A 23,125-nucleotide genomic window follows, 5' to 3' on the forward strand; every position below is an offset into this window, starting at 1 on the left:
AATGCCCCTTGAAAAAGTGGTGGAGGTCACAGTAGCTTAACAAGACGCTTTTAATGCCCCTTGGAAGAGACATGGAGGTTGCAGTAGCTTAACAAGACGGTTTTAATTCCCCTCTGAAGAGACGTGGAGGTTGCAGTAGCATAACAAGACGCTTTTAATGCCCCTTGGAATAGTGGTGGAGGTCGCAGTAGCTTAACAAGATAGTTTTAATGCCCCTCAGAAGAGACGTGGAGGTCAGAGTGGTATAGCAACACGCTTTTAATGCCCCTCAGAAGAGACGTGGAGGTCCCAGTAGCTTAACAAGACGGTTTTAATGCCCCTTACAAGAGCCATACAGTACAGCATATTACAAACATTATTCCCATTATTGGGAAGTGGGTCTCCCATATTCTTTGCTTATGCCTTCCAAGCAAAAGCTGCCAAAAATTAGGACGGAGGAACTTGCAATGCCCCATACAAGAGCCATGCAGTACAGCATATTACAAACATTATTCCCATTATTGGGTAGTGGGTCTCCCATAGTATTTGCTTATGCCTTCCAAGTAAAAGCTGCCAAAAATTAGGATGGAGGAACTTGCAATGCCCCTTACAAGAGCCATGCAGTACAGCATATTACAAACATTATTCCCATGATTGGGGAGTGGGTCTCCCATAGTATTTGCTTATGCCTTCCAAGCAAAAGCTGCCAAAAATTATGAGGAAATGCAATGCCCGTTCGAAGAGTCGTGGAGGTCCCAGTAGCTTAACAAGACCGTTTTAATGCCCCTTAGAAGAGACGTGGAGGTCATAGTGGTATAACAAGATGCTTTAAATGCACCTTGGAAAAGTGGTGGAGGTCGCAGTAGTTTAACAAGACGGTTTTAATTCCCCTCGGAAGAGACATGGAGGTCGCAGTAGCTTAACAAGACGCTTTTAAGGCCCCTCAGAAGAGACGTGGAGGTCAGAGTGGTATAACAAGACGGTTTTAATGCCCCTTGGAAGAGACGAGGAGGTCAGAGTGGTATAACAACTCACTTTTAATGCCCCTCAGAAGAGACGTGGTGGCCCCAGTAGCTTAACAAGACACTTTTAATGCCCCTCGGAAAAGTGGTGGAGGTCCCAGTAGCTTAACAAGACGCTTTTAATGCCCCTCAGAAGAGACGTGCAGGTCAGAGAGGTATAACAACACGCTTTTAATGCCCCTCAGAAGAGACGTGTAGGTCAGAGTGGTATAACAAGACGGTTTTAATGCCCCTCAGAAGAGACGTGGAGGTCAGAGTGGTATAACAACACGCTTTTAATGCCCCTCAGAAGAGACGTGGAGGTCAGAGTGGTATAACAAGATGCTTTTAATGCCCCTCAGAAGAGACGTGGAGGTCAGAGTGGTATAACAAGACGGTTTTAATGCCCCTCAGAAGAGACGTGGAGGTCGCAGTAGCTTAACAAGACGCTTTTAATGCCCCTCAGAAGAGACGTGGAGGTCAAAGTGGTATAACAAGACGGTTTTAATGCCCTTTGGAAGAGACGTGGAGGTCAGAGTGGTATAACAACATGCTTTTAATGCCCCTCAGAAGAGACGTGGAGGTCCCAGTAGTTTTACAAGACGCTTTTAATGCCCGTCGGAAAAGTGGTTGAGGTCCCAGTAGCTTAACAAGACGCTTTTAATGCCCCTCAGAAGAGACGTGGAGGTCCCAGTAGCTTAACAAGACGCTTTTAATGGCCCTCGGAAAAGTGGTGGAGGTCGCAGTAGCTTAACAAGACGCTTTTAATGCCCCTTACAAGAGCCATGCAGTACAGCATATTACAAACATTATTCCCATTATTGGGGAGTGGGTCTCCCATAGTCTTTGCTTATGCCTTCCAAGCAAAAGCTGCCAAAAATTGGGACGGAGGAACTTGCAATGCCCCTTACAAGAGCCATACAGTACAGCATACTACAAACATTATTCCCATTATTGGGGAGTGGGTCTCCCATAGTCTTTGCTTATGCCTTCCAAGCAAAAGCTGCCCAAAATTAGGATGGAGGAACTTGCAATGCCCCTTACAAGAGCCATGCAGTACAGCATATTACAAACATTATTACCATGATTGGGGATTGGGCCCCCCATAGTATTTGCTTATGCCTTCCAAGCAAAAGCTGCCAAAAATTAGGATGGAGGAACTTGCAATGCCCCTTACAAGAGCCATGCAGTACAGCATATTACAAACATTATTCCCATGATTGGGGAGTGGGTCTCCCATAGTATTTGCTTACGCCTTCCAAGCAAAAGCTGCCAAAAATTAGGATGGAGGAACTTGCAATGCCCCTTACAAGAGTCATGCAGTACAGCATATTACAAACATTATTCCCATGATTGGGGAGTGGGTCTCCCATAGTATTTGCTTATGCCTTCCAAGCAAAATCTGCCAAAAATTAGGATGGAGGAATTTGCAATGCCCCTTACAAGAGCCATACAGTACAGCATCTTAAAAATATTATTCCCATTATTGGGGAGTGGGTCTCCCACAGTCTTTGCTTATGCCTTCCAAGCAAAAGCTGACAAAAATAAGGACGGAGGAACTTTCAATAATGGCAACACGGACCACGGTCATACTGGTGGTATAGTGGTGGTGGAGGCTGAGGATAAGGAGAACATAAAACAGCTGAAATGAGGAAGTGTATACCCATGTGTGGGTGTGAAGCGGTGCATGTGAATACACCTCCCGAAAAAACACAGTGGATTTGACTTTATGTTACTCTGCTGTCATTTGGTGGTGATGAGAAGTCTGGCCCAATCCAGCCCTTGTTCATTTTGATAAGGGTCAGCTTGTCAGCATTGTCAGTTACAGGCGAGTGAGCTTATCAGTTATAATTCCCCCAGCGACACTAAAAACACGCTCCGATAACACGCTAGCGGCAGGGCAGGCCAGGACCTCCAAGGCGTACAGAGCGAGTTCATTCCAAGTGTCCAGCTTGGATACCCAATAATTAAAAGGCACAGAGGAATCACGGAGGACGATGGTACGGTCGGCAAGGTACTCCCTCACCATCTTTTGAAACTTTCCACTCGCCTCAGGGCCTGTAAGCTGGGCGGGTCTCAGAAAACTGTCCCAGAACATTGACAGTGTTCCCCTGCTTCTGCTGGATTGTAGTTGCCTCTCTCTCGCTTGTACTCCTTGGTTGGTCAACGAACTGTGACCCCTGCCGCTAGCGTGTTCAGATGGGAACTTTTTTAACAGTTCTGCAGCAAGGGCCTTCTGGTACTGCCCCATTTTTGTAGACCTCTCCACCTCAGGAATAAGAGAGTGAAAGTTCTCCTTGGGGTCTAAAAGTGTTACCAACCAGTAATGACTGTCACCCAACATTTTGACAACGCGAGGGTCACGGTTAAGGCAGCGCAATATAAAGTCAGCCATGCGTACCAGACTGGTAACGGGCAAGACTGACCATGCTCTCCTTCTCCTCCTGTCCTCAGGCCACCCACGCTGAACCAACGGTATGACAGTTGTACAGGTACTACCCTCTACAGCGCAAGACACAAGCTCCTGTTCTTCTTCCTCCTCCTCCTCCTTCTCCTCCTCCTCTCCCTCATTGTCCCCCAATGCACGTTGGGATGAGATGAGGCTGGGCTGTGTGTAATCGACCACTACGGCTTCTTGATCCATCTCATCATACTCTGGCTGCAATGCCTCCTCTTTAATTCTCTGCAGAGAGCATTGCAAAAGACAGACAAGTGGAATGCTGACGCTAATGATGGCATCATCGCCACTCACCATCTTGGTGGACTCCTCAAAGTTTGTCAAGATGGCACAGATGTCAGACATCCAGGTCCACTCCTGAGGTCTTATGTGTGGAGTCTGACCTGAATATCGACGGCCTTGTTGCAGCTGGTACTCCACAACTGCTCTCTTCTGCTCACAAATCCTTTGCAACATGTGGAGGGTAGAGTTCCAACGTGTGGGGACATCACACACCAGTCGGTGTGACGGAAGCTGCAAACGCTGCTGCAACACAGCAAGGGCGGCGGAAGCTGTAGCCAACGTGTGAAAATGAGCTGACAGGCGGCGTACTTTGATGAGCAGATCTGGCAACTCGGGGTACAATTTAAGAAACCACTGAACCACGAGGTTATGCACATGAGCCAGGCATGGTACGTGTGTGATCTCGCCTCACCTCAGAGCCGCCACCAGGTTACGGCCATTGTCACACACGACCATGCCTGGATGTAGGTTCAGCGGTCTCAGCCACAGATCTGCCTGCTCTTTCACAGCTGTCCACAACTCACAAGCAGTGTGAGATTTCTCACCTAAGCTTAGGAGTTTCAGCACAGCCTGTTGCCGCTTGGCGGAGGCAGTACTGCAGTGCTTCCAGCTTGTAACTGATGTGGTGATATCTGAGATGGAAGCTGAACATGAGGAGGAGGATGATGCGCAGGAGCTGTACACTGTGGGGGCAACTCTGACTGACATAGGGCCCGCAATCCTCGTTGTGGGGAGGATGTGTTCCGTCCCAAGGTCCGACTGAGTACCGGCTTCCACTATGTTTACCCAGTGTGCCGTCAGGGAGATGTACCGTCCCTGGCCACAAGCACTTGTCCACGTGTCCGTTGTCAGGTGGACTCTCCCAGTAACTGCGTTGTTGAGGGCACGGCAGATGTTTTGGGACACGTGCTTGTGTAGTGCGGGGATGGCACACCGGGCAAAATAGTGTCAGCTGGGGACCGAGTACCGAGGGACGGCCACCGCCATAAGGTTGCGGAAGGATTCCGTCTCCACCAGCCTAAAAGGCAGCATTTCCAACGCAAGCAGTCGTGAAATGTGTAAATTTAGGACTGTGGCCTGTGGGGCGTTAGCTGCGAATTTCCGCTTTCGTTCAAAGGTCTGGGATATGGACAATTGAACGCTGCGGTGGGACGTGGACGTGGACGTTGATGTTGTTTCTTGAGAAACTGCCATAACAAGTGAAGACTGAGAGGAGGGGGCATCTTTGCATGCAGTATGGACATGGGATTGCCTTGCACACACACAACAGGGGGTTCTATTGCACGCACAACAGCGGAAGAAGTAGTGGTGACACCCGCTGACACTGGTCGTGGACCCTGAGGATCGCCCCACATAGCCGGGTGCTTTGCTGCCATGTGCCTGATCATGCTGGTGGTGGTCAGGCTGGTAGTTTTGTCACCCCTGCTCATGCTGGCATGGCAGGTGGTACAAAAAAGTCTTTAAAAAAATTCCAGACTCTGGAAGACCTACCGCTTGTACTGGCAACGTCCCTCGTGTTGGTGTTACGGGGAACGGTTGCCCGTCTTCTGTCTGCGACCACCACACTGCTTCTTCCTGCCTGTTGGGGTACTCTGCCTCCCTCACCCTGTGCGCTGCTGGCCTCACTCTGCATGTCCTCCTGCCACGTTGGGTCAGTTACTAGATCATCCACCACCTCCTCCTCTTCCACTTGCGCACCACGATCCTCCTCCTCACTTCCTGGCAATTGTGTCTCATCATCGTCCACCTCTTGTGACAAATTGCCAGCGTCGACTTCCTGTGGCCGTGGCTGTTCAAATATTTGTGCATCGCTACATGGGATCTCCTCTTCCACCACTTCAAGTGGAGCAGGCGAGGGGCACAAATCTGGAAATGGACCAGTGAACAGCTCTTCAGAGTGTCCAAGTGAGGGATCAGTTGCTGTCTGACGACACTCGGCATGGTGGGAGGAAGGAGCATGAGGGTGAGGAGGAGTATGCGGTCGAGACTCACGGCTACTAAGAGTCGACCGTGTGGAAGACAGGCCGGAGGTGGTGGTGCCCAGGTAACTGGAAGTATTATCTGCTATCCAATTAATAACCTGTACACACTGATTAGTTCGCAATACTGGTGTTGTTCTGTGCTTCCCTAGTAATTCGGTCAAGAAGTGGGAGCGAGAAGATGTGGCTGTTGGTTGTGGCACATTTTCACCTTGGCCACGGCCCCGTCCTCTGCACGCACGCAACCAGAACGTCCAGTTCCACGTCCCTTGCCACGCGCCTTGCCCATTGTAAAGGAAGTAAAATAGCTTACACTCGCACTATCAATGGAAAAAGGGTAATAAAAAGTAGATTAGAACCGTGGAAGAGGAAAACCACAGTTCTATTTCTCTGGCCTACACCAGAATCTTTTAAACAATCTGAACAATCAGGGAGAAAATATTACTGTTTTTCTTTACGGAAAAATTACCAAAAGCTGAATAATAGAGATTTTTTACCGTGGAACGGCAAAACCACAGTTATAATTTACTGGGGTATACCAGACTTTTTTAAATATATATATATTTGCAGCTGAACAGTGAGCGACACACTCAAACTGTTTTTTTTAGATACAAATGGCCCAAAGTGGATAATACAGAGGTTTGAACGGTGGAACTGTAAAACCACACTTGTATTTCTCGGGCCTACACCAGACTATTTTCAACAGATATATTTGTGTCTGAACAATCAGGAGACACTATTATTTATTTTTTACGGCAAAAAATGCCAAAAGCAGGATAATAGAGATTTTTACCATGGAACAGCAAAACCACAGTTATAATTTACTGGTGTATACCAGACTATTTTCAACAGATATATTTGTGTCTGAACAATCAGGAGACACTATTATTTATTTTTTACGGCAAAAAATGCCAAAAGCAGGATGTTAACGATTTTTTAACGTGGAACAGCAAAACCACAGTTATAATTTTCTAGTGTATACCAGACTATTTTCAACAGATATATTTGTGTCTGAACAATCAGGAGACACTATTATTTATTTTTTACGGCCAAAAATTGCGAAAAACAGGATAATACAGAGATTCACCCATGGAACTGCAAAACCACACTTGTATTTCTCGGGCCTACACCAGACTATTTTCAACAGACATATTTGTGTCTGAACAATCAGGAGACACTATTATTTATTTTTTACGGCAAAAAATGCCAAAAGCAGGATAATAGAGATTTTTTACTGTGGAACAGCAAAACCACAGTTATAATTTACTGGTGTATACCAGACTATTTTCAACAGATATATTTGTGTCTGAACAATCAGGAGACACTATTATTTATTTTTTATGGCAAAAAATGGCAAAAGCAGGATAATAGAGATTTTTTACCGTGGAACAGCAAAACCACAGTTAAAATTTACTGGTGTATACCAGACTATTTTCAACAGATATATTTGTGTCTGAACAATCTGGAGACACTATTATTTATTTTTTACGGCCAAAAATTGCGAAAAGCAGAATAATACAGAGATTTGACCCATAGTACTGCAAAACCACACTTGTATTTCTCGGGCCTACCAGACTATTTTCAACAGATATATTTGTGTCTGAACAATCAGGAGACACTATTATTTATTTTTTATGGCAAAAAATGCCAAAAGCAGGATAATAGAGATTTTTTACTATGGAACAGCAAAACCACAGTTATAATTTACTGGTGTATACCAGACTATTTTCAAAAGATATATTTGTGTCTGAACAATCAGGAGACACTATTATTTATTTTTTACAGCCAAAAATTGCGAAAAGCAGGATAATACAGAGATTCACCCGTGGAACTGCAAAACCACACTTGTATTTCTCGGGCCTACACCAGACTATTTTCAACAGATATATTTGTGTCTGAACAATCAAGAGGCACTATTATTTATTTTTTACGGCAAAAAATGCCAAAAGCAGGATAATAGAGATTTTTTACTGTGGAACAGCAAAACCACAGTTATAATTTACTGGTGTATACCAGACTATTTTCATCAGATATATTTGTGTCTGAACAATCAGGAGACACTATTATTTATTTTTTACGGCAAAAAATGCCAAAAGCAGGATAATAGAGATTTTTTACCGTGGAACAGCAAAACCACAGTTAAAATTTACTGGTGTATACCAGACTATTTTCAAAAGATATATTTGTGTCTGAACAATCAGGAGACATTATTATTTATTTTTTACGGCCAAAAATTGCGAAAAGCAGGATAATACAGAGATTCACCCGTGGAACTGCAAAACCACACTTGTATTTCTCGGGCCTACACCAGACTATTTTCAACAGATATATGTGTCTGAACAATCAAGAGACACTATTATTTATTTTTTACGGCAAAAAATGCCAAAAGCAGGATAATAGAGATTTTTTACTGTGAAACAGCAAAACCACAGTTATAATTTACTGGTGTATACCAGACTATTTTCAACAGATATATTTGTGTCTGAACAATCAGGAGACACTATTATTTATTTTTTACGGCAAAAAATGGCAAAAGCAGGATAATAGAGATTTTTTACCGTGGAACAGCAAAACCACAGTTAAAATTTACTGGTGTATACAAGACTATTTTCAACAGATATATTTGTGTCTGAACAATCAGGAGACACTATTATTTATTTTTTACTGCCAAAAATTGCGAAAAGCAGGATAATACAGAGATTTGACCCGTGGAACTGCAAAACCACACTTGTATTTCTCGGGCCTACACCAGACTATTTTCAACAGATATATTTGTGTCTGAACAATCAGGAGACACTATTATTTATTTTTTACGTCAAAAAATGCCAAAAGCAGGATAATATAGATTTTTTACCGTGAAACAGCAAAACCACAGTTATAATTTACTGGTGTATGCCAGACTCTTTTAAATATATATATATTTGCGGCTGAACAGTGAGCGACACACTCAAACTGTTTTTTTTAGATACAAAAGGCACAAAACTGGATAATACAGAGATTTCACCTGTGGAACTGCAAAACCACACTTCTGTTTCTGTGGCCTATACCAGACTCCTTTCAACAGATATATTTGTGTCTGAAAAATCAGAGACACACTTTTTTTGGGGGGGGGGGGGGGGCGACACCAATAGGTTAATAAGACGGGTATTTGTACAGTGTAAAGGAGGAAGAAAAAAAGAGGATTTAGATGAAAAAAAAAGGATTTTTCCTGGCCCCAGAGACCTGGAGCTAAGTCCAGCAATTTCAGAAACAGGAGCACACAGGACTGTAATGCAGCGTTTGCTGGTATAACCCCACTGTGTCTCCTATACAGCCTGCCTGCCTGCCTGATATCTGGGATGGATATTAGTCCTGAGAAGGACTGTTTGTTTGATCTGGCAGCCTTTACAGACCCTACACTAACTATTTCACAGGATAAATCTCTCCCTAGCTCAGCAGCGCTGTCCCTACACTGTCTAATCCGGAGCGACTGAGTCCAAGATGGCGGCACCCGGTTTTAAATACTCGAAGTGACGCTGTGCGGCCAGCCAATCACTGTAATGCCCACAAACAACATGGCTGCGGCATTACAGTGATTGGCTGGCAATCCCTGCATGTTCATTGGCTCTGTAAAGAGTGCCAAACATGCAGGGCGGAGACCCGAGCTCCCACCCGAGTAACCTGGAAATGCTCGGTGCTCGCCAAACATCCTGAGTAGCATGATGCTCGGGCGAGTACCAAGCAGTGTCGAGCATGCTCGCTCAACACTAGTAATAACTACTAGACTGGTAGGAGTCAGACCCACACCAATCATCAGAACGGGTGGCTTATTTTCCATGTTTGATTGGAGTAGAGTCCTCCTTTCTGGGACCTTCAGCTCTCTGCAGTTAGACCCCTAGTTAGCAGGGATATGTCACTTATTAGGCTGTGCACTGTAGTTTCAATATAATCAGTATTTTATTAGCAGGAGATTATCACTGTCCTGCAGTCTGGCTAATCTGTGTAACCCGCCCTCACCACTGATTAGCTACTTGTTGACAATGCACAGTGTAACCAGGAAGCTATGAATCGGGGGTGTGGCCAGGTATATATACAGCCAAGAAGTTTTAGGCCCCTTTTACACTATTTTGATCCCCACGTTAAGTGGGGTACTCGGTAGCCGGGCCGGTCGTTGCTAGGGGAGATGTCACAGTGACGGTGGCCCGGTCTGTGACCCAGGGCGGTCAATAAAAGTGGAATTTGGGAAAGGGAATATAGTTTTTATATAATGTTCGTGACGCCACCTGTGGTATGCGGCTATATGGAGCCACCGCTGCGGTGCAGAACCTCTGGAGCTCATGGTGACGCAGCAGAGTTGATTCAGCTCTCCACAGGCAGAGCTTAGCTCCAGGGCAGGAAGTAGTGATTTTATAGATGTTGCTGTGCGGTGTAGTGCAGAGGATGGCGCAGTTAATAATCAATCCACAACTTAATGGCGGTTTCCTCTTATCTTTACTTGCGGTGGTTAGGCAAACCGGGGCATGGGTACTAGCTGGTAATAGAGGTCCGGAAGCAAGTTGGGAATCCACCTCGCCAGGTGAAGTTGGAGGCCTTCCCTTTGCACTAATCTCTTTGGCCCTGCTGCTTATAGCTGTGCTGTGGCCCTCATCCCTGAGTAAAACGTCTGTTCCTCACCCTTATGGCAGGCAGCTCAGGCCTTCCTGGAGTGTCGCTCCCACGTGGCGGTGCTGGGCCCTATGTGCTGCTGAGCCTCTGGGCGTCTTCGGCCCTCCGGTTTCTGCTGCTGGGCCTTCAGTGCCCCACAACCTCGGACTCCGGCGTCCGGTTCTTCTACGCTCCTCTCTGGGATGAGCTGGCTTACAGCTCCACTCCCCAGGTCTTTCCTCTTCGCTGTCGTGTATTCAACTCCTCTCACTAACTCTAACTAACCCTGCCTCCAGATTCCAGTTGCTAAGGGGAGGAGCTCCCCTGGCTGGTCTGGAGCCAGGAAAGTATTGCATGCTAGTATACCTGACTAGGGGACCCCTGCTTGCTTCCAGGCATGGCATCAGCTCTTGTGAGGGAGGCAATGCCACTGTGGCAACCGGACCCCTGGGATTCCACATTCCCCCCTAGTTAAATTCAGTACTCCCGGACTGAGGATACCTTTTTGAATTAACAATTAACAATAACAATTCACTTTAAAAATAGGTTACAAAGTCAAAAATTACAAAAACCCAACAAAAACGTATAGCAGTCACTGCGGCGCTTAGTCTTTACTGAAATTTGGCCAGTGGGAACCGCATCAACCCACTTTGTGCATCGTCCCCGGGCGTGGCTTCAGGGCGCTCTGTCGTTGGGCCTGGTCTTCAGCCACGCCTGCGATTTATTTTCAAGGCCACTTACTAACTATTTTCAATATTGTCCTGACCACACCTAGTCCTGTTGTCCAATTGTGCATTAATTTAACAAACATATATATCCAAGATTATTTAATGGTTTCAACTATATATAACATACACTTTAGTTCCTCCAGTGGGCAGGGAGCTGACCATTAGTACTCCGGGTCGATCTACGTAGTACATTTGTTGTCACTGACCTACCCTGGTCCCTAGCGTCTACCCCTGGTGTGGTGGGTTCAGTGTGAACTACACTACGGGTAGTCTGAGGTAACACCGGTAGGCTGGGTAATCTCCTACAAATTCTTTGGCTCACCCTGGGTACGACAGGTTCACAGCTAGCAGAGGGTAGATTCTCCTGATCTGCTGCTGAAGTATCTGTCTCTGGGGCCAATTGGTCTCTCTGCTGTTCTGGAGCCTCTGCAGCATCCGGTGAGGCCGCTTGGAGAAAGGTCAGGAACGGTACCACAATTGCTCTGTTCACCTGCGTCCAAGACCGGGGAAATGCTCCAAGGACTGTCTGGACCGTTTCTCCACTTTTTCTATGGGCTGAGGGCTGTCTTGGTCTTCTTCTTTGTGTTTCAACTGTTCAGGGCATATTTTCAGGTGGTCTCTTGAGACTGCCGCTGAAGTTTCCCCTCCATCTTTACTGATGAGGCACACTTTGTTGTTATCGTAATTCGAGGTTAGGACGGTGTATGGCTCAAACCTCCCACTGATCATCTAACTTATGGACTCGTCTCTTCCTCTTGAGTACTTGTTCTCCAGGTGATAAGGGAACTGCAGGTGCGTGCTGATTGTAAGTTTTCTCCTGCTTCTGTCTCGCCTGGGACAAACTTTTCTCCACACATTCTTGCACCTTGCGGTATTGTTGCTGCCGCTCCGTATTCCAATCTGCATCTGGTGATGTCGTCTCTGGTGTTAAGACTCCCATGTCTAAGTCGATGGGTAGCTTACCAGGTCTTGCTCTCATCAGGTAAGCGGGTGTACAGTTGGTGGAGTTCACCGGGATGTGGTTATATAGGTCCACCAAATCTGGTAACTTCTCTGGTCACAGGCTATGTTCTTCAAGGGGCAACGTCTTCAACAGGTCTATTACCACCTGGTTCATCTTCTCACACAACCCGTTTGTCTGGGAATGATACGGCGTCGTCTTGATTTTCTTGCAACCGTACAAGTTACAGAATTCCTGGAACACCTCTGCTTCAAAGGCTGGACCTTGGTCGGTAAGCACTCGTTCAGGGTAACCGTGCGGGCGGCAAAAGTGTTGTTGAAACGCTTTGGCTGCCGTCTGAGCCGTCTGATCCTTCACTGGCACTACTACCAGAAATCGGGAGTAGTGGTCTACTATGGTGAGAGCATATACATAGCCTGACCGGCTTGGGGCTAGCTTCATGTGGTCCAAGGCTACCAGTTCAAGTGGTTGTTTGGTGATTATGGGCTGCAGGGGAGCCCTCTGGCTATCACGGTCTTTCCGTCTCAGGATGCATGGACCACATTCTCGACACCATCTCTCGATTGCTTTCCTCATGCCAAGCCAGTAGAATCGCTCACGTAGCAGGACTTCCAACTTCTTCCACCCGAAGTGTCCTGCTCCATCGTTGTTACGCTTTTAAGACCATTGGCGCATCCCGCCTCGGGACTACCACCTGCCAGACTAGTTTGTGTGTCCGGGAGTTGATACTTCTTCAACACAGCTTTCCCTCGTAGATGAACAGTTTGCCCTTCTCCTTCCACAACTGTTGGGTCTCCTGTGGAGCATCTGGATCAGGGTGCGAGTCAGCTTGTGTCAGCAACTACTTTACCAGGTGGACAGCAGGGTCGCTATCCTGCGTCTCTGCCCATCCATGGTGGGGCAATGGGTCGAACGTGGCCTCTCTGTTGTCGGAGTGCTTGTCCCTCACACAGTGGGAGCACTGGGTCACCCCGTGACGATGGAAAGCGGGTATCTCTATCTCCTCCAGCTCTTCCAGGTCTTCTCCCCCATCTGGCAAGTTGGGCATCCTGGACAGCGCATCAGCATTTCTATTTTTATGCCCCACCCGATACTTGATGGTAAACTCGTAGTTAGACAGTCGGGCCATCCATCGTTGCTCTAGGGCACCAAGCTTCACAGTCTCCAGGTGCGTCAGCGGGTTGTTATCAGTGAAGACTGCAAATCTGGAGGAGGCGAGGTAGTGTTTGAAGCGCTCTGTTACAGCCCAGACTATGGCTAAAAACTCCAACTTGAAGGAACTATAGTTGTCGGGGTTCCTTTCCGTGGGCCGGAGCTTCCTGCTGGCGTAGGCAATCACTCTCTCTCTGCCTTGCTGTACCTGGGACAGCACAGCTCCCAATCCCATGTTGCTGGCATCCGTATGGAGTACAAATGGTTGGCCATAGTCGGGGTAGGCCAGGACTTAGTCTCCAGTAAGAGCCATTTTCAGTCGAGTGAAAGATTCGTCTTCTGGTTTACCCCATTTGAACGGAGGTTTTTTGGCCTTCTTGGACTGGTCCACTAAGAGGTCCTGCATGGGTGCCGCTATCTTGGTGAAACCTTTGATGAATTTCCTGTAGTAGCCCACCAGCCCGAAGAACTGCCGCACTTCCTTGATAGTGGAGGGTCTTGGCCAGTCCTTGATCACAGTGACTTTTTCAGGGTCTGGTGCAACACCTTCGGCGCTTACCACATGACCTAGGTACTGCACCTTGGGCTTTAACAGGTGGCACTTGGACGGCTTTACTTTCAGGCCATAACCAGATAGGGCTTCGAACACCTCGGCCAGGTGCTCCAGGTGGTCTTCATATGTCTTCGAGTAGACAATTACGTTGTCTAGGTACAGCAGGACGGTTAGAAGTTTTTGTGTCCTAGGCAACACTCCATTAACCGCTGGAAGGTTCCTGGGGCGTTGCAGAGCCCGAATGGCATGCAGTTGAACTCGCTGAGGCCCATTGGTGTTGTAAACGCGGTCTTCTCGCTATCCGCGTCTGCCACAGGAACCTGCCAGTACCCACTGGTGAGATCCAAAGTGGAGAAATAATTAGCAGATCTTAGTGCAGCTAATGATTCCTCAATTCTGGGTAACGGGTAGGCGTCCTTATGTGTAATGCGGTTAATCTGCCTGTAATCAACACACATCCTCATTGTACCATCTTTCTTTCTGACGAGAACTAATGGAGCTGCCCAGGGGATACAACTATCTCTGATCACCCCAGCCTCCTTCATCTCCCGTAACATCCCTTTGGCACATTGATAGTGAGCTGGGGGTATAGGCCGGTACCTCTCTTTAATGGGCGGATGATCTCCCGTGGGGATATGATGTTGGACCCCTTTTACCTGCCCAAAGTCTAGTGGGTGTTTGCTGAAGACTCGCTCATATTCTTGGACCACCCGTTATACTCCATGCTTTTGGTGCAAAGGGATGGAGTCGGTGCCTATTTGTAGCTTCTGACACCAATCCTCCATCTGCCCCTTGGAGCCATTATCCTCCGCCGGTTTGGACAGAGGCAAGGGTTCCACTGCCTTTATTGCATTGTTACTGACAGTGAACAGCTTAGCAAGGGTAGAATACCGGGGTAAATGAACCTCTTTCTCCCCACAATTCAGGATGCGTATCGGTACTCTCCCCTTGCAGACATCGACTACCCCCCTGGCTGTCAAGATGGTGGGCCTACTATCAGAGTACATGGGTTCTACCAGGGCCTGATAATCTTGACCCCTGAGACCGATTTCTGCCCGACACCATATTAACATTTCACTCCTAGGGGGCATTGCAATGGGGAATGGATCACTCATTCTGACACTGTCAACTTCTCCAGACAGCTCTACCTGTTGTCTTTTCATCAGGGCTCTGATTTCCTTCCGCAGAACTCGCTGCTGACTGGAACTGGCAGTCTCTGCGACCTGCTGCAACAAAAGAATAATTTCCCTAAGACAATTCTCTATCACATTGGTGCCTATAGTTATCATAGGATGACTTTCTCGACGGTCAATATCAACAATAATCATTCCTTGTGATGGCAATTCTACTCGGCCAACTTTTATGGTCACCTCTTTATACCCCACCTGAGGCAAGGGCTGACCATTGCTGGCATAGATGCTAAGATGTTCATCTGGACGGTGGGTAATGTCTGAATCAGTCCAGTATTATTTATAAAGGATATATGGCATCGTTGTCACCTGGGACCCAGTGTCCAGCAGTGCGTTCATCGGGATGCCTTCAAGCACTACAGGTAGGACCGGTTGCCCTCCCACATACTGTACTTGTATCGCCAGCTTCGTGGGCCTGGTCGTCTTACTCCTGGGGGTTGGTCCTCTGCCCCAGGGGTTGCTCGTTTTAAATTACAGAATCTTGCCAAGTGCCCCGCCTTTTGATAGCGGCGGCAGATGGGTTGTCCGTCCTGGTCGTGGCGATCACTGTTCCTCCCTCTGGTCGGTGGAATTCTTCTCTGCCGTCACCATGGGACGTCATCTGGACTGGAAGCCAGCTGGATCTTTTCCTTTGGAGACACTTGCATGGCCTGCACGGTTTTGGTTAGTGTAGCCATACTTTTGTTCAGCTCCTGGACCTGAAGGTGTAGGTCTGCAGACGGGTCATTATCTAGGGTCTGCGCATCAGCCTCCACGGGTGCTGGGAAAAAGGACGCCACCTCCTGGTGGTAGGTGATAGCTGGGCACCGGAGGGATGCAGTGCCACTTGGGGTTGGTTCTTGTAGCACCCGGATGGCTCGGTCTTTAAATTGCGCAAAGTCCAAATCAGGGTTTTGCAGAGCCATAATGCGCAGCTGTGTCCGGTGAGCGTTAGACAGGAGCCCCTCAATAAACTGCTCAGTTAGCAATTTGTCTTCGTGTCGCACACTGTCAGGGTCTACCTGTTTAATGGCCTGCAGCGCCTCCTGCAGGTTTAGAGCATAGTCCCGCACACTGTCCTGCACCCTTTGTTTGCACCCGTAGAACTTCATTTTAATCTCTGCTGCGGTGCGGGTATCAAAGGTATCTTTCAACCGGGCCAGTATTTCCTTAACAGTGCCTTTGTCCCTGCCTGGCCAGGACTTCACCTCCCTCTGGGCTGCACCGATTAGCTGGCCTATGAGGATGCTGACTTTTTGCTCCTCAGACGGGGGTACACTTTAAATAAACTGCGCAGTCTCTCCTCAAAGTCACTCATGGTGTGCGACTCCCCTGAGTACTGGGGCAACCACGCCGCCCCTGGTATATACAGCATTGATAACGGCATGACAGTGGGGGCAGCCTTGCCCGCGGCTGAATCCTCTCCCAGGTTGGGCATCTTCCTCCCCCCCCTAGTGAACCTCAGCCAGGTCCTGGGTGTCTGCTGACGTACCAGTATGCTAATCTGCAGGCAGGAGGGATCGCTATCCCGGCGGTTCCGGATTAGGGCCTCCTGCTTCCGGTTACCCGGTCCGTGACCCAGGGCGGTCAATAAAAGGGGAATTTGGGAAAGGGGATTATAGTTTTTATATAATGTTCGTGACGCCACCTGTGGCATGCGGCTATATGGAGCCGCCGCTGCGGTGCAGAACCTCTGGAGCCGATGATGACACAGCAGAGTTGATTCAGCTCTCCACAGGCAGAGCTTAGCTCCAGGGCAGGAAGTGGTGATTTTATAGATGTTGCTGTTATGGTGTAGTGCAGAGGATGGCGCAGTTAATAATCAGTCCACAACTTAATGGCGGTTTCCTCTTTTCTTTACTTGCGGTGGTTGGGCAATCCGGGGCATGGGTACTAGCTGGTAGTAGAGGTCCGGGCGGCCTTGAAGCAAGTTGGGAATCCACCTCGCTAGGTGAAGTTGGAGGCCTTCCCTTTGCACTAATCTCTTTGGCCCTGCTGCTTATAGCTGTGCTATGGCCCTCGTCCCAGAGTAAAACGTTTGTTCCTCACCCGTATGGCAGGCAGCGCGGGCCTTCCTGCAGTGTCGCTCCCACGTGGCGGTGCTGGGCCCTATGTGCTGCTGAGCCTCCGGGCGTCTGATGGGGCCAGGAGACATGCAGTCTCTTGCCCTCCGGTTTCTGCTGCTGGGCCTTCAGTGCCCCACAACCTCGGACTCCGGTGTCTGGTTCTTCTACGCTCCTCTCTGGGGTGAGCTATCTTACAGCTCCACTCCCCAGGTCTTTCCTCTTCGCTGTCCTGTATTCAACTCCTCTCACTAACTCTAACTAACCCCACCTCCAGATTCCAGTTGCTAAGGGGAGGAGCTCCCCTTGCTGGTCTGGAGCCAGGAAATTGTTGCATGCTAGTATACCTGACTAAGGGACCCCTGCTTGCTTCCAGGCATGGCATCACCTTTTGTGAGGGAGGCGATGCCAATGTGGCAACAGGACCCCTGGGGTGCCACACTTACGTCCGAACCCCCTGCAAGATGGAATTCAGGCGAATGCTCCGACGGGGCCATAGACTATAATGGTGCAGACGGAGTCACCGTGTGCATTATTTTTGGGCATATACACCTATTGGAAGCAGACACCCAGATGTAGTAGACTGCGTCTAGGTGTCCACCTCCAGTAGGGGTATACTCCCAAAAATTATGCACTACAGAGCACACGATGATTCTGTCTACACCTTTATAGTTAATAGCCTTGTCGCTGCAGCGCATACGCCTGAATCCCATTTTGCTGGGGTTTAGACGGAAGCCCCAACTTGACCACTGAACGTGGGGAAGAATGTAGTGTGAAAGGGGCCTTAGACAAAATGGGGATTCTATCAAATCTACACTAAGCAGCCCAGTAAGTGACAAAAAGCAAAAAAACTGCTCACAGATTGCCTTCAAATCTTTTAATCACACTCAAGTCTGCTGTGCTCCAGTACATATAATCACTCTGCATTGAGGAGAGCAGATTGTGTCATTATGCCTCACACTGAGCCTGTTCAAAGCTATAGTGGGGAGTGTTCTTTTTTCCTTTGTATGTAGATGCCTGCCTATGATTGGCAAAGCTGGCTGCACTATGAGAGGAGAAGTACTAGAAGTGTTTGTAATGAGTTTCATCTCTGCAGAACTCCCCCCCCCCACACTTACTGCTGGAGATAAGAGATGAAAATTGTACGGTTCTCACACTCAGCTCTGCTGTGCAGCAGCACAACATCACTCTGCAGTGAGGAGAACAGACTGTTTGTGAATACATGTCTCAAACTAAGTCTGTACTAAGCTATGGTGGGGGAGTGTTCTTTTTTGTGTGTTGTTGCATTTTTATAATTGGTCAGAAAGAGGAAGTACACACCCCCATGAAATCTATCTGATAATGCGCACTTGAACGTAATTGAAACTAACTGTTTTGTTGCCAAATATTATGATCATTAATATATCGGTAACAGATAGGTGAAATAAAAAAAATGTTTTATTCTGCTCTGCATCAACTTTTACATGTTGTGTTCAGTTCAACATGAAAAATTTGGCGAAAAGTCCTCTTTAAAAATCCATAACAGCAACGTGGCTACTAATTGCACCAAAATGTAATTTTGGATCTCCCATATTTCTGCCCAATTTTTTTTTTTTAAATAGATGTGTTCAATATACAGCAAAAATGTTAAATGGCAAAGGTACTTTCAAGAAAGTTTGCATAAATCAATAGTATAGATGAATATAAGAAACTTTGTACTACATCTTGTCTTATCTGAAAATTATGCTTCTTTTCCCCACTGTTGAGCCATTTCTTCCCCTACCCTTACCTCCTGAATCCACTGTATACACGCTGAAAAAAACCCCAAAGCCTCTCAAATCCATCTAGATAAGAAAATATGTCCTGCCAGCACACCAATGTGTCACTTTGCTCTATGGAGAGGAGAGAGAAGAGAGTAAGGAAACAAGTAGAGAGAGACACAGAAAGATTGTGCTGAGCTTTGTAAAATGACTTTTATCCCACCGTGGAGCTGGATTCACATTTTGACAAGTCAGTACCATGTAGTATCATCCATGTTTGTATATTTGTGATAAAAATGAAATGAAGAGGAGCAGTCCCTCATAACTGCATGCTGTCTGTGAATGGGAGACATCATACCAGCTAGTCTCTTCCCACAAGCTCAGAGTGGATTGCAAATTAAAGAGTTATTCCTAACATTACATTATGGTCTTAAAATAATGTAGATATATAATTACTTATATTTGTGCAATATAACTCATTTTTAACTCTGCCCCAATTTGCATATTCTATTTATCCTCCAGTTGCCATTAGATCGGTCCTGCTGTAGTTCCTCGGTTCCTGGTCGATCATGCCCAGTGCAGTCTCTCTGTCTTTCTGGTGGCTTACAGCACTGCTCTGCTCTGCCTCCACCTATGACATAGAGTGTGTTCTACATTTATTTTGAGCACTTTCTGCTCCTATAAAGTACTTTATCAGCCCAGTTTTATTTTCTGCCTTCTCCATCTACATAGATGCATTTGTGAAATCAACTGTCCTGCACTCTACTCTGTTCTCCCTGTACAACGGAGCACTGCAGAGCTGACACAAGCAAGGCTGCGCTTGTGTTTGATTCCTGCTATTAAAAGATCATTGAAGTTGAATTGAAAATGGTGCCCAATAATGCATATGGCAGAAGATAAGGTACCATTGCACAGGCAGAACAGAGCGGCATGAAGGACAGTTGATCACACACATGAAGTTATGATGGTGCACATGGCAGAAGATAAAATCGGTCAGACAGTTATTTACAAGAGCGTATGCTTTACAGAAGAAAAGAGTGTATTCTATACACAGATTCACTTGATGATGTGCCTAATATTTGTGGAGGATGCAGCTGAAGCTTGTGCTACTTAACAAATTCATCAGTCAGTCGGCTTCCAGCACAGATCTGAGCCATCAATGCTGAGAGATGGGGTTACTCAGAAGCATACAGAACAGGAAGGGGCCTGCAGCACTGAGGAGAAGCAGGGTGCTGCAGGTACTTGTAGTTTTAGTACAAGAATAAGAACGCCCATTCAGCTATGTCAATCTGGATGCACAGAGGGGAAGATTGAGATGAAAAAAAAGACACAAATGTACAAAGAAACTATGTTGGGACTTCGTCCATGTATTAACAATAAGTATGTATTTATTGTGCTCTGTTAAAAATAATGTGATTGTGGGAATAAGCCTTTAAGAGAGTCTTGTGAAAATGCAGGATTCAAGTCATTTATTGGCCAAAAATAAAGTTATTCTTCATTTACCCACAGGACAGTTTATTTTGAAAAGTTATGTTAAAGTACAGTTACTCTTTAAGTAGCAATCTCTGAATGAAATGTAAGGGTACAGGAGGGGTTGTCCTGCTTGCTGTCTTTTAATTACCTTGTACCTCTAATACGATGTCCTTCTCTATCCGGTCTGGACTGTAAACCACCAGGCATGAATAGGAGCCGCCATCAGAGAGAGTCACATTGGCCAGTGTGAGCGAAGCATTTCCATCTTTGGTTGCCTCTACGTCGAATGTCACCCTCGGGTCCTTTTTTATACCTTTATTGTCATACACCAGAATCTGCTTTCCCTTAAAACTCCATAATATCGCCAGGTATTTAGGATCAAGAGGCAATTTACTGATAGAGAAGTTGCACGGCAGAACCACGGTGGATCCATTAAGTCCCCGCTGAGGAGATGGAGCAAAGACTTCTAGTCCTGCAACTGTAGAGAGATGTTAATGAGTAAATATTCAGGAACATCAATCATGTGGACAGCCAAAAAGTCAACAATTGCATATAACCAAGGGATTTGTAGCAAAAACCACTGCAGAAAAACTTTGCTTATTCATGCCTGCGCGTGCTGCATGTGCATGTCTTTCATGCATCTTACGCTTTTCCTATACGTACAAATTTTCTTTGATAATGGTCTTGCCTGGAAGTATAATAAAGTGCACTACTCCGATCTTTCACAATATATATTGTATACAGCATTGTTAGGGATTGGATCAGTTTGCTTTCTTATTCTTCCAAGCAAAACTATTATCAAGGAAAATTGGTACAAATAGGTAAAATGTAAGATGTATGTAAGACACCCACTCCATATGCACACGACTCATGTGCTCGAAAAGTACATTTGCGATGAATGAGCTACCCTAAGTTTTTCTGCAGTGTATCTGGCTGTAAATTTGCATTAATTTCACATCTATATAAATCTTATCAATATATATTATACTGTGGAAAAAGTTTAATTAGGTGAGTCATTATTGCCGCAAAGTAAGAATGATTTTAAAACTAGAAGTGTTAATAGTGCAAAAGTAAATCAACACTAGAGAAATCTAAATCCAATCAATATTTGGTATGCCACCACTGGTCTTCCCAACAGCATCAATTCTTGGTACAGTTGCACCAAGTCTGGGATTTTGTAGGGTATGTGAGTAACCAATTATATTATACATACACCAAGGCCTAGAGGCCTAATGCAGCTGTTCCTTTTGTGGGTGGTTAGGTTGAGAGGGCCCGTGAAAATGTCTAACGGGTTATTGTGGACGACACTGTCACTGTGGGCTCAAAGACACTGGTTCAGAGTGAACCCTCATCCACCCCAAATTGGTGTTCCCTGAAGAACTTATTCCTGGGAAGACCCTGACCTTCATCAGGATTGGGGGTGTTCACTGACCATTGCTGATGGCCCGAGTTTTTCTAGACAGGGGTGCCGGGAGAGGATTGAGGGAAGTGGGGGCGTCCGAGAACCTCCCCACAAATGTTTTTTTGGGGACCGATCTCAGACAGTTGGTCGCTCAACATGTTCCTGACAACCCTCCCAGATCTGGCCCTTCATGTGATTCAAATATCAATAACTTGGATGTTAATGTTTTGCATGATGATAATATGTGAACTCAGCCATGTGATGTTACTGAGCACTCCCAAAAAGGAGCGAGAATCAATGCTAAGGGTGATGGGGACTGTCACAGGGATCATAAAGAAGGTGGACGCATGCCGCTGACTAGTGTCTCATTGGACTGTGACATGGTCAATGGTAGCTGCCCCATGATTAGCACTGCTCCTGTTGTATTAAGGAATAGGAAATTGTTGCCCTCAGCCTGTTAGGATAGTGGGAAAGTGGTATCACAGCCTTTCAAGGTGATTGGAAGATGCTGCCCAGAGCCTGTCATGATGGTGGGAAAGTGGCACCCACAGCATTTCAGGATGGTCGGAAAGTGTGTCCCACAGCCTGTCAGGGTGAATGGAAAATAGTATCCACAGCCTGTCAGGGTGGTGGGAAAGTAGCACCCACAACCTGTCAGAGTGATGGAAATGTGTGTCCCACAGCCTGTCAGGGTGATGAGAAAGTGGTACTCACAGCATGTCAAGATGGTGGGAAAGTGTGTCCCACAACCTGTGAGGATGGTGGGGAAGTGTTATCCCCAGTCTTTCAGGATGAGGGGAAGGTGGTATTCCCTGGAGAGACAGCCTATATAGCCGCTGTCATCCGCAGTCAGAGTGCCCAAAACACAGGCAACATGCTGCCTTCTGGACCCTCATCATCCAGCGGGATAAGGCTGTGTGCCCACTATGCGTTTTTCAAGCATTTTTGCCACGGAATTTCCCCAATGATAATTCTAATGTGCTGTGCACATGCCTCGGAAATTTCCGCTGCGGATTATCATTGCGGAAAAATACACAGCATGTCCATTAATTTTGCGGACACGCAGCGTAATCGCCGCCATTGACTTGCATTGGACCGCGTGACATCCGCATCACTGCATCTGCACATGTGGATATCACACGGTTCAATGTGCGGATGGTACCCAGGTCTGGAGGAGAGGAGACTCTCCTCCAGACCCGGGTACCATAGAACCTGTTAAAAAAAGAATTTAAAATAAAAAATAAACATTATACTCACCTTCTGATGTCCTCCCGGTTGCATGGATTTATATAGTGTTAACAAGTTGTCAAGCATTTTCCAAGTGATGCTAAAATCGCTTGGAAAAGTGCTTGATAAAATATGCAGCATTTCTGCATCGTGGGCACATAGCCTAACAGAACCAGTTGCTGACTCAGAGAGTTCCTGTGAGGGGCCTTAATGTCCCTTCTGGCTTCCTCTAGCCAGGACTTTCAGATGGCACTACATGCAGATGATAGTCTCAAGGTGTTGAGGGGCCTCACAGAGAACCCCATCTCTGAATCCAAGAAGGAGAGGGTATTGTGG

The 23,125-nt window shown here is 46.7% G+C and overlaps 1 protein-coding gene across 2 annotated transcripts in view; it reads right to left on the bottom strand.

The window, feature by feature from the left end:
* Positions 1-23,125, bottom strand: part of LOC141162490 (uncharacterized) — a 142,587-nt gene that overhangs the window by 66,828 nt on the left and 52,634 nt on the right. For both annotated transcript variants that reach the window (XM_073648657.1, XM_073648658.1), the window contains exon 2: positions 20,309-20,638. In XM_073648657.1, the coding sequence (XP_073504758.1) occupies positions 20,309-20,638 (330 nt within the window). The remainder of the gene's footprint in view (positions 1-20,308; positions 20,639-23,125) is intronic.

Source organism: Phyllobates terribilis, unplaced genomic scaffold, assembly GCF_046119375.1.
Source record: "Phyllobates terribilis strain yellow unplaced genomic scaffold, ASM4611937v1 Scaffold_9__5_contigs__length_417890890, whole genome shotgun sequence".
Classification (NCBI taxonomy): Eukaryota; Metazoa; Chordata; class Amphibia; order Anura; family Dendrobatidae; genus Phyllobates; species Phyllobates terribilis.